This window comes from Diceros bicornis, chromosome 4, assembly GCF_020826845.1.
Source record: "Diceros bicornis minor isolate mBicDic1 chromosome 4, mDicBic1.mat.cur, whole genome shotgun sequence".
Taxonomy (NCBI): domain Eukaryota; kingdom Metazoa; phylum Chordata; class Mammalia; order Perissodactyla; family Rhinocerotidae; genus Diceros; species Diceros bicornis.
In genome coordinates, this window is record NC_080743.1 from 46,230,807 (window position 1) to 46,243,657 (window position 12,851).

Genomic DNA, 12,851 nt, shown 5'->3' on the forward strand with positions numbered 1-12,851 from the left:
CCCACCTGAGCTGTATTTGTAAGGTATATAGATCTATTTTTAGGTTTCGTAAAGCAACTTGACTTATAAATCACTTAGAAGTGAAGGAATAATCTTAACACTTAAAGCAAAGTCTGGCTGGATGAGAATGCTAAATTATGAAGAATTTTTTCTATTTGTTTAACAACTGCATTAACCCCAAGTAAATATTCTTCATACCCTTGAAATGTTGAGTTTCTGTGAAACTCGCCCTAAACAAAAGGCTGAAGTTCATATACAATTTGATAATATAGATATATTCAGCATGGTCTTTGTGAGTTAATGTTTCTGTTGGCATTATAGTAATTGCACAGTCATCTGCCTATTCAGCATATTTCAACTTTTGTGTTTTTTTTTGGTGAGGAAGATTGTCCCTGAGCTAACATCTGTTGCCAATCTTCCTCTTTTTGCTTGAGGAAGATTGTCCCTGAGCTAACATCTGTGCCAGTCTTCCTCTATTTTGTATGTGGGACACTGCCACAGCATGGCTTGATGAGCAGTATGTAGGTCTGCGCCCGGGATCCGAACCCACGAACCCCAGGCCACCGAAGCGGAGTGTGCAAACTTAACTACTATGCCACCAGGCTGGCCCCTTGTACTTTTTTTTTTTTTTTTTTTAAACAAATTCCCTGGAATTTTATCAAAGAGAGAACCATAGTATTCTGTCACCTTACAAAAGTTCTTTTGATTTCTTGAGGTAAGGAGGTCCATGATAACTGCTGTATCCAATATATTTTATTATTAATTATTAATCTTAAAGAATGCCAACTCATGTAATTTGTTAATCTTTTGTAATTGATATTTCATTGGTATTTGTACTCTTTGGTCTCCAACCTCAGGAATGCATGATGATGTTCTTAAATAGTTGCACATTTTAAATAAAATATCACATTTATGAAATTGTCCCTCACCCTTTTCTTTGCAGCTGTTCATCTCAGCATTGCATCCAGAATCCCAGTAGTAGTTGAGGGTGAAAATTGAGAGTGCAATTCCAGCCCTGATAATTCTAGGTGTTATTTTTTTAAATCTAGCTCTTTCTGCTTTAACCAGCCTCTTAGTCTTAAGATCGTGTAGGTTCTTGAAATAGGAATTGAGTTGTTTTAACTTCATTTCCCCTTTAGAGACCCCTTCATGCTGTAATTTGTGTTCTGTGATTTTTATTATGGCTTTGTCTTTAATTATATCTAATTTAGTGGCTGTTTTTTTATTTTTTTTGGTGAGGAAGATTGGCCATGAGCTAACATCTGTTGCCAATCTTTCTCTTTTTGCTTGAGGAAGATTGGCCTCGAGCTAACGTCTGTGATTGGCTGTTATTTTTATAGATTAAAATCTAATCTGGGTTCTTAGCATTTTATAGTTACCTCTGTGAATTATATCATACCTTATAGTAAAGTTTCAAATTAAAAAACAAAAAAGAAAATCTTGAGTTAAAAAAAAGTGTTGATTCAAATTGTTTTCTTTAATTATACAGGCATTATCTTTTACCCACATTAAATCTATTCCTGAAAATATTTTGGATAGCAGATTTTTAGATATTGGAGCCTATATTATATTATTTTAAATGGGAAAAAACGATGATGCATTCTCTGTCTATTCAAAAACCCTAACTAAACTTCCGCAAATATCACTAAAGCAGTTTTTTAAAAAAATTATTTTATTGAGGTCATATTGGCTTATAACTTTGTGTAATTTCAGGTGTATGTTATTATATATCAGTTTCTGTATAAACTGTATCGTGTTCACCACCAATAGTCTAGTTTTTATCCATCATCATACATGTGTGCCTGTTTATCCCTTTTGCCCCTCCCCCACCCTTCCCCTCTGGTAACCACTAATCTGTTCTCTTTATCCATGTGTTTGTTTATCTTCCACATATGAGTGAAATCATATAGTGTTTGTCTTTGTCTGGCTCATTTCGCTTAGCATAACACCCTCAAGGTCCATCCATGTTGTTACAAATGGTATGATTTTGTCTTTTTTAATGGCTGAGTAGTATTCCATTGTATACATATACCATATCTTCTTTATCCATTCATCTGTAGATGGGCACTTGAGTTGCTTCCACATCTTGGCTATTGTGAATAATGCTATGATGAACATAGGAATGCTTAAATCTCTTTGAATTGTTGATTTCATGTTCTTCAGATAAATAGCCAGTAGTGGGATAGCTGGATCCTATGGTATTTCTATTTTTAATTTTTTGAGAAATCTCCATACTCTTTTCCATAGTGGCTGCACCAGTTTGCATTCCCACCAGCAGTGTCTGAGGGTTCCCTTTCCTCCACATCCTCTCCAACATTTATTTCTTATCTTGTTAATTACAGCTATTCTGATGAGTGTAAGATGATATCTCATTGTAGTTTTGATTTGCATTTCCCTAATACTTAGTGATGTTGAACGTCTTTCCATGTGCCTGTTGGCCATCTGTATATCTTCTTTGGAAAAATGTCTGTTCATATCCTCTGCACATTTTTTGATCAGGTTGTTTGTTTTTTTGTTGTTGAGTTGTAGAGTCCTTTATGTGTTTTGGAAATTAACCCCTTGTTAGATATATGATTTGCAAATATTTTCTCCCAGTTGGTGTCTTTTCGTTTTGTTCATGGTTTCCTTTGCCTTGCAGAAGGTTTTTAGTCTGATGTAGTACCATTTGTTTATTTTATCTTTTGTTCCCCTTGCCTGAGTAGACATTCACAAAGATACTGCCAAGACTGATGTTAAGAGTGTACTGCCTATATTTTCTTCTAAGAATTGTGTGGTTTCAAGTGTTACATTCAAGTCTTTAATTCATTTTGAGTTAATTTTTGTGTACGGTGTACTAAAACATTTTTAAACACCTGTATAACAATCCAGCAACGCTTTGTATAATATTTATTGCAAGCATTTGAAACACCCTTACCTAATTTTTATAATACTTAATGAACTCATTATTGGGTATATTTTGTTTAATAACAATGAAACTGTACAGTATTGATTATGAATTAGATTTTTCTTCTACCCAGCAATGAACAAATACTGTAATATAAGTAAAAAATAATATGATTCTGTCTAAATTGGCCTCAGGTTGGTGGGGCTCCTAAAATGCCTAGCAGAAGCAATTTCTGGGACTAGAGATTCTTCTGTGTTATCCCTGTAAATATCTTTCAGGTTTTGTTCTGTGATCACAAAGCTTACCCCTTTCCTCAGCATTTATTTTTGGCAAGGCAAAACAGGGACTTTTTGGTTTGTGTTTATTAGTTTAGGATCTGAATGTTATCTCCAAACTTTAGAAGCACTCTGATTTCCTGCTTATATTAACACCCTCTCATATAGGTTATGTTTATTTATACATGTGAGAAAACACCAACAGAGGGGATTAGAAATGTTACATTATGGAATAATAGTTAAAAGAATGAATTGATTTGTAGTAACCTTTTGATTTATCTAACCTTGTCATAACTATGCTGTCCCAATTAAAACAGAGTATATTTTAATCAACTAGTCATTTTTTCTTCAATAAGATACTCTATTTTGTCTTAGCGTTGCTCTTTTCTAATTATCTGAAGTCTTGTCTAATGAACAATGTTTGGATTGCTTGGATTTTCATTTTAAGTTCAACTCTTACTACAAATTCATTGCTATCAGATACCTATAGTCGCATATTTTTCTCCTTAATATTTCTGAGATCTTTAATATTCCTCGGTTTATCTCCCATTTCTCCCACAAATAAGGAAAAAAATCTTTCACTCTCTTATTTATTCACAGTGTATCTAGGAGTCAAGCAAATGGACAGAAAATACCTGTTCAATCTAGTGATAGGCAGAAGGCTCTGAGGTAGGGTCCGTGTGGCCTTTTCGATGCCAATGTGGGTGGAGCATAGTTTGAGAGGGGGAAGTGTGAGTGAATTTGGGTCGGAGATGGCCAGAGCTAGGCCCTGTTTAGAAGTTTGGATTTTATTCCAAGTGCAATAAGAAGTCATTGGGTGGCTCTCAACAGAGTAGTGATTGTCTGATTTATGCTTTAAATCTCACTCTGGTTTCTGTGTGAATCGTGGGAGCAGAAAGGAGGCAAGAATGGATGCAGGGAGACCGAATAGAAGGCTGTTACATAATTCCAGATGGGAGATGATGGTAGGTTAGATTAGGGTGTCAACGGAAATGGAGAGAAGTGGACAGTATGGGATATGTTTTGGAGGTGTAACTGACAAAAGTTGCTAATGGATTGGATGTGGGGGATAGAAGTGAAAAGGACACGTAAAGGATGACTTCTAGCTTTTGGGTTTGTTCTGCTGGGTTGGTGGTGCTGTGATTTTCTAAGACAGGGACAACTAGAGGAGAGGAAAACATTGGGGGAGAATGGAATTAAGACTTCTGTTTTGGCTTTCTGAAATCTGAGGTGCTTATTTGACTTCCAGATGTATCTGCAATGTATATGAATGAAGTTAATGAGTTTGGAGCTTGGTCGAGTTAGGTCGGGGATAGAGACATGATAAGAATTTGAAAGTCATCAGTATATAGATGGTATTTAAAGCCATGGGACTGAATGAAATTACCTTGTTATATTCTCTTACCTATACCTTATCCCTCCCCTACCGTGTAAAATTATGCCCACATTATATATTTCAGGTATATATTTTAATTGTAGTAGCTACAATAGTTTGGTGTTAGTTATCTTGTTTTTAGTAAAATATTCTGATTTCTTTTGCCTGTTTATGGCTAAGTGGTTTAAGGGTATTCAATCACTATCATCTATATTTAACTGGAGATCTAACAGTTACATGTGTTTTTTTTGTAGGCAAAGTCATTAATAAAGATTTGAGACATTACCTGAGTCTTCAGTTTCAGAAAGGATCAATTGACCACAAACTGCAGCAAGTGATCAGAGATAATCTCTACTTGAGAACCATTCCATGTAAGTATGAGATGGAATAAAAGAAATGAGGCCAAAATATCCCTATTTAACTAATCAAATGCTAGAAACAATTCAATAGAGTATCTCCTATGAAACTGTGAAGATGAAGCTGGGGCACTAGAATGAAACAAGAATTGGCTAAGGAGAAAAATTTTCAGAGGACTTGTGAGGGTTTTGTTTTTAGAAGTAGAAAAACAAGAAGAGTCTATATTGTGAATTTTTAAAGTCATTAGACTTTTAAGAATTTAAGACTATGTATGTGCATGTTGCAAACTAGATTTTATTCCTATAAATTGATTTCTAAAGCCTATGCAGTAAGAAGACTTTTTTGCTCTCAATGCCTTGTACGCTGAGAACAAATGTTTTTGTATTGATTATTAAGACATTATTAATTTTAAAATCTGCTCCTTCCCCAAAGGAAAAAAGAAAGAAGCATGCAATGCCTTCTTTGTGGTAATCCATTTTGAATTTTTATCTAGATGTTGGTATATCTATTCCAGCCTTAATAGCTTTCGTAGGAAATGTAACGGTGTTTTGAGTTTCTTTTTTTTTTTAACACGTAACAAGAATTCATGTATGGTTAAGTTTTGGTTTTAGTTAGTGCAGGTCTGGGGAAGAATAAAAAGTGGTAAACAATAAAAGAGCATAAAAGGACATTCTGGTTTGTTTTTCCTTTCAATATATTTGTAAGTGCTTGTGGATACCAGCTTTTATAATTGTCCTGGAATTCTTGATGTCTTTTTCTTGTTATTTACTCTTACACCATGTCCAGTCCATCAGCAAGCCTTCCTAATGATGCTTCTTAAATATCTATCCCTCTTCACTGCCTTAGACCTTCACCCTTTCTTGCTTGGACTATATATTTTTTAAACAATAAGTAGCATTATGTAGTGGCAAAGAGCTAGTTAAACTGACTTCAGAATCTTGATTCTAGCATCTTACTGGTTGCTTCACTTTGGGCAAGTTACTTAATCTTCCTGAGCCTCAGACTCTCCATATATAAAATGTGAATAACAAGACTCACCTCATATAGTTGTTATTAGAGTTAAAATGAGACTGTGAATATAAACCACTTGGCCTAGAGTAGGCGCTCAAGCAGTGTTTGCCCCTTCCCTTGCCACTGCATCCCCTGCCTCCTGTGTCTCCTCAGTCTGCTCTGTCTTTAAAGTGCACGTCTGATTCTTGTCCATCTATAGTTTATCCTTCAAAGACTCCCAGTGACTACCGGTCTAGACTTGTTAACATGGTATAAAATATTTTGTTTTTTTGTTTTAAAGTGTGACTTCTTATATATGATTTCCTCCCGTAAATCTACCTTGCTAGATTTCAGAATTGCAACTCCCGCCTTCTTTTCTTTGCATTTGCCTTATATCTTTGTCCATCTTTTTATTCTTTTATCTTTCAAAATTTCTTTGTTTTATTAATAGTCTTGGACTTTGTAGCCAATGTGAAACTTTCTTCATATTTATTGATGTGATCAATATCTTTAGTCTCAGTTTTGTCATGTTTTTCTATTTTACCCATATACAAGTCTTTTATATAAAAAGTCTTTTACTATGTATCTGTTTTATTTGATCTCTCTCTTTCTGGGAAGGTTTATGTCCTTATTCTAATGGCTACCTTTTATACCTTTATATAATACTCTTTGTTCCTCCTCCCTCCCTTTTTTATTTTTGCTCCAAATATGAGCAATATTAAAATTACCTAGTCATCTCTTCTTTCCCCTTCCCTTTCTCTCTCCCATCGTCTGACTTGAAGTAATATCTTTTCTTTTTTTTTTTTTGGTGAGGAAGATTGTCCCTGAGCTAACATATGTTGCCAATCTTCCCCTTTTTGCTTGAGGAAGATTGTCCCTTAGCTAACATCTGTGCCAGTCTTCCTCTATTTTGTATGGGGGATGCCACCACAGCATGGCTTGATGAGCTGTGTGTAGGTCCACGCCTGGGATCTGAACCCATGAACCGTGGGCTGCCGAAGCAGAGCATGCGAGCCTAACCACTATGCCACCAGGCTGGCCCCAGAAGTAATATCTTTTTACTACCAACAAATGTAATCAGTGAGCTTATTCTACTTTGCGTATGCTTTCCTCATTCTCACTGTTTTTTGATACTTGAGCTGTATCTATATTGGCAAAACAAAGAGCCATTACATACTGCACTCTTCCCTTTATAACCGTCCTTTATTCTTTATTCTGTGGGTTAATACATACGTAATCTAACTACCAGTCATTATGTTGTTGTTTCTTCAATAATGGTCATTGTCTAGAGCTTGTTTTCTACTAGATTTCCCAGGAAGGGTTCACAGACTCATCATAGCAGTTTGCCTGTGGCTTTTATACTTTAAAGTTTGTTTGGATGGATATTAACTGTTTGGCTCATATTTTCTTTTCTTGACTATCTGAATTATATTAGTCAATTATCTAATTGTCATCTGGCATCAAGTATTGCTCTTAAAAAGTCTGAAAACAATCTTATTTTCATTCCTTTATAAGTAACTTGGTATTTTGCCTGCATGAGGTGTCTCAGGGCAGCATTTTTATTTCTTAACTCTAGAGCTCCCTCTTTCCTTGTTAAAACAAGTTAATAAAAATATGTACTTGTGCTTTGTGCTGCCCTTTTCCACTTTTACTTGGATCTTCTTTTAAATTTACTTCTACTGTCCTAGTTTTGCAGTTTCTCCTCATTGTGAGGTTTTGTTCTAGAAAGGAGCTACAGCTTATTTCATTTTAATTATAGGGTCCAAACAGCTGCAGCCTTTTCAGATCCTAACAGGATCTTTTAACTTACAAATTTAAGTGTCTACAACCCCTCCAAGAACCTAGATGCAATGATGTATCAGTAGCAGCTAGCACACCAAATGGTCACATCTGGTCTCTAATTATCATTCTTTACCAAAAGTTACCAGATCTTCTTGGAAAAAAAATCTGATTTTTTTGGGGGGCAAGGAAAGTACAAGATGAGCTTGGAACATCTAATTGTACCAGAAAATATGTAAATGCTTAAAAAGTTATGAGGAGATATCAGAAGGACATAGGGAAAAAAAGCCACCTAGAAGGGGTGCCACTGACAAAATTTGAGACAATTTGAGCAACAAAATTAATGAGAGAGAGAGAGAGAGGGAGAAACACTTCTGCCATTGTCAGACATTGCACTATAGGTAGAACAAGACTGTGATCCCTAAGAGAAAAGGAAAGGAGACTACACACAAAGGAGACCTATGATTTTCTCCACTTTCTGCCTGGAGGCACTTTCTGGGCCATAGTACAGGGATGGAGAGCCCAGGCAGAGTACAGAAGACTCTGAGTTGAGGGAACAGAAATCTAAGTTCAAGAAGTCTGAAGGGTCTGGAATTTGCAGGACAGGATGTCAGAGAGAGCTATGAAGAAAAGGAGCTCAAGCAGTCTGTGCAAGTGCCCCCTTGAGTCAATTGCTGAATACTAAGCTGAGAATGTATAGGATGAGACTTCATGTGGCCAGGCAAAGAATTCTTGGGGAGCTGTAAGGTTAGCAATTCCAAGAACCTACACAGGACTGGGAGAAATTTGAGTTCCAACCAGCCTGAGTGGAGAGACCCCAGAAGGGTCATGGCTTACTAGTAGGGCTAAAATAGCCAGCCATAGATTAAGCAACTTGAGACCCGCTTTAACAAAGCTTAGTTAAGACAGCCCCAAAAGGATCAGGTAAATATTTACGTAACTTAACTGTTAGGAAAAAGAAAGAAAGAATGGAAAGAAGACAGGGAAGGAGAAAAAAAATGAACATTCTTAAATGAAGACAACCAAATCTAGACACTGAATAACATAATATTCACAATGTCCAGCATCTAATAAAAAATTGCTATACATGCAAAAAAGCAAGAAAATGTGACCCATAATCAAAAGAAAAGTCAGCTGATTAAAAAAAAAAAAAAACCCAGAAATGACACAGATAATGATGTGACCATACCAAGAATTTTAGTTACTATAAATAGGCTCAAGGTTCTAAAGGACAATATGAATAGAATGAAGAGAAAATGGAATATATTTTTAAAAAAGAACTAAATGGAGCTTCAAAAATTCACTGGATGGGCTTCACAGCAGATTAGAAACTGCAGAAGAAAAGATCAGTGAACTTGAAGACATAGCAATATAACTAATCAAACTGAAAGACAGAGACGAAAAAGACTGAAAATGTAAACTTTTTTTTTAAACAACCAAAGAGAGAGACTTCTACTTCTGCCATGAAGAGCTGACTTGTACTGGATTTACCCTCTTGTCATAAACAACTACAAATTGGGCAAGATATATGTAACAGCTGTTTTCAGACATTGGATTATAGATGGAACAGAACTGTGATCTATTGCATTTTGCCCTGTGGCACACTATCAAGACAAAGTGGAGGAAGCAGAAAGAATATTAGAAGAAATAGGCTGAAATTTTTCCAAATTTTATGAAAACTATAAATCTACAGATCTAAGAAGCTTAAAAAAACCCCAAGCAGAAGAAACCTAGAAAAACCACATCAAGGTATGTCATAATCTAATTGCTGAAAACCAGTGAAAAGGAGAAAATGTGAAAGACAGACAGGAAAAAAAAAGATACATTACATACAAGAAAACAAACAATGACTGCAGACTTATCAACTGAAACAGTACAAGCCAGAAGTCATCAAATGTCATCTTTCACATGCGGAAAGGAAAAAATGCCAACCTGGATTTCTATATACAACAGAAATATCTAAAAATAAAGAATTTTTCAGACAAAAAAAGTTGAGGAAATTTTTCATGAGTAGACTTGCACTATAAGAAATATTAAAGGAAATTTTTCAGGTGGAATGAAAATGATAAAAAAGTGATAGAACTGAAAGGAAAATAGACAATTTCGTAATTATAGTTCAAGATTTCAACACCCATTTTAGGAAAAGTATGCAAAAAGTCAATAAGGTTATAACATGAGTAACAATTTCAACCAGCTTGACCTAATTGCTATTTATTAGAATATGCCATCCAACAACAGAAGAATATGCATTCTTTTCTAGTGCATATGGAACATTTACAAATATAGATCATATTCTGGACCATAAAACATCAGTCAATAAATTTAAGAGGATTTAAATCATGCAAAATATGTTTTCTGATCATAATGGAATTAAATTAGAAATCATTAGCAAAAAGATATCTGGAAAATCTCCAAATATTTGGAAATTAAGTAGCACACTTCTAACTAACCTGTGAGTTACAGAATGAGACAAAAGAAAACTAGAAAATATCACACATATCAACATATCAAACACAACATATCAATTTGTGGGATGGTGCTACAGCAGTGTTGAGAGGGAAATTTATAATATTAAATGCTTATATTAGAAAATAATAAAGTTCTCAATGGTCTAAACTTCTTCCTTAAGAATCCAGAAAAGAAGAGCAAAGTAAACCTAAAGGAAGGAAATAATGAGGATAAGAGCAGAAATCAATGACCTAGAACACAGAAAAACAATAGAGAAAAATCAATGAAACCTGAAGCTCGTTCTTTCAGATCAATAAAACTGATAAAATTCTAGCTATACTGCTCAGGAGAAAAGGGAGAAAACACTAATTAATCAGGAATGAGAGAGATGGCATCACTAAAAATCCTACAGACGTTAAGTGGATGACAACTTTAAGCCAATAAATCCAACTATTCAGATGAAATGGACAAATTATTTGGAAGACAAACTACCAATGCTCACTCAAGAAGAAATAGAGGAACTGAACAGCTCTCTTATCTATTAAAGAAATTGAATTTGTAGTTTCTAAGTTTCCCATAAAGAAAACTTCAGGCCTGGATGGTACTGGTGAATTGTTCCAAGCATTTAAGAAAGTAATAATGCCAATTCTACACAAACACTTCTAGAAAATAGAGGAGGAGGGAACACTTCCCAGTTCATCTTCTGTGATCTGATCATTATCCTGATTCTAAAACCAGACAATAACATTAAAAGAAACAAATATTCAACCCAAATTTTTCATAAACATAGACTTAAAAATCCTTAAACTATTTTAGCAAATCAATATATAGCAATATATAAAAAGGATAATACATTATGACCAAGTGGGATTTGTCCCAGGGATGCAAGGTTGGCATAACATTTGAAAATTAATACAGTAACAGACGAGAAAAGAAAAACTATGTAATCTTCTCAATAGATGCAGGAAAAACATTTGACAAAATTCAACTCTCATTCGTGATAGAATCTCTCAGAAAACTAGTCTGCCAGTTATTACTTACTATCTGTTGGCTTTAAATTTACTCTTTTTGCCTGCTTATGATACTGTAACATTTCTCCCTTGCCAACTGGCACAATGTTAAGCTTTGTCAGTAGAGAGTGCAGGAAGGATACTGGAGAAAGAAGAGGCTTCTTTTCCTCGTTCCAGTGTGTTTTTTTTTTTTGTCCTACCTGCAAAAAGACCCTCAGTAAGTTTCAGCAGTATTCTAGCAATCAGCGTCCCAGCGGCAAATTCAGTGGCACACCTGCTGGGGGGCTTCCCAGCAGCAAATTCAGCAACACCCTAATAGGTGGCTTCATGCACCAGCTAACTTCCTTGCAGTTTTCCGATGAGTTCTGTGGGCACCCTAGCTGGCTCCCCAGATTTCAGCAGTGTCCCCTGCAAGTAGTTTTCCAGTGGGTTTCTGGCAAGTCCAGCCAGTGTCTAGTAAGTTCAAAACACGCTCCCTACCACCACCACAGGTAGCTTGCTGGCAAATTTCATTCATACTCCAGCAGACAGTTCCCTGCCTGCCAGCCTTGACCCACTGACTGTGAACCAGCTCTGTCCCCAGGTTACTAACACACCCTTTCCAATGAGGTCTGAATTTCAGACTTCTGGAGCGTCCTTTCCTTCCAAGTTTGTTCCTTACTTGGGTATTCCCCCTCAGTTGTAGGGTGGTATTTTTTAGAGTTCTCTTTTATTTCCTGTTAGTTAATTCCTTGTAAGTAGTTAATAATTCTTTATATTAAGCTGTCCTTGTTCAAGTTACTGTGTAGTTTCTCCCTGCTGTTTGGACCCTGGCTGATACAGAACTGGTAGTGGTCCCAGGGGACAGACCCTCTAAGAAGCAATTTTAGAATTGGGTTTGGTTGTGTTCTTGGGCTTGAGTGCAGTGCCAAGTTCCTTCCAGTGGCAAGTAGGATACTCATAATTTATGACAAGAAGTGGTATCACAATTGAATCACAGTATAACCTGTGATTGATTGTGGTGAAGTGCCAGCTGAACCACATACCTTGGGAATCCAAATAACTGCTGCACTTGCCCATTGTGGCAGTAATGATGGCTGCAAACCCTGTGGTGGGGGTTAGATTCTCCTGAGTGCACCAAGCACTTCAAGAGAGAAAATGACAATATAAAGTCAACTAGTTCATTGTTATTATGAACTAATATAACAAGATTATAATAACACTTTTAAATTATCTCTACCTGATACAGACATTTGTTAATAGAAAACCTTAAAAGAAGGGAACATTAACACAAAATAAATACCAATAAAAATCATTTAAAATTTGAAAGATAATACCACACATATTTAATATTTGAATTTTTCACTACTAAAGTGAAATTTTAAAGCACACAATTATCAGTTGCATTATCTGATGGTCTTGATCTTTGGTAACAAATATTCCAGACATAGAAAAAATTTTTCATTTTGCATTGATATTCATCAAATTGTTAAGTGTGTGTCCAAAAGCATCATCAAATTGGGCATTAGTCATTAGTCATTCATATAGGCTTGTTTTCTTTTTTAATGATGAAAATATTTTGTCTCCTTGCCCTGATTTTGGTTTTGCCATTGAAATTCTATATTGCTTTTACTTCAGCTTTTAGACTGAAGTAAACTTCAGTTTCTGATTTCAGGTTGGAGTGTTCCACAACAATATTCACATCTTTGCATTTCTTCTATTACAGTATTTACGAACCACTGAAACGTGTAGCA

General features: G+C 35.5%; 1 protein-coding gene across 2 annotated transcripts in view; it reads left to right on the plus strand.

Moving 5' to 3' along the window:
• MAGI3 (membrane associated guanylate kinase, WW and PDZ domain containing 3) overlaps positions 1-12,851 on the plus strand; it is a 231,542-nt gene that overhangs the window by 137,867 nt on the left and 80,824 nt on the right. For both annotated transcript variants that reach the window (XM_058538824.1, XM_058538825.1), the window contains exon 2: positions 4,789-4,905. In XM_058538824.1, the coding sequence (XP_058394807.1) occupies positions 4,789-4,905 (117 nt within the window). The remainder of the gene's footprint in view (positions 1-4,788; positions 4,906-12,851) is intronic.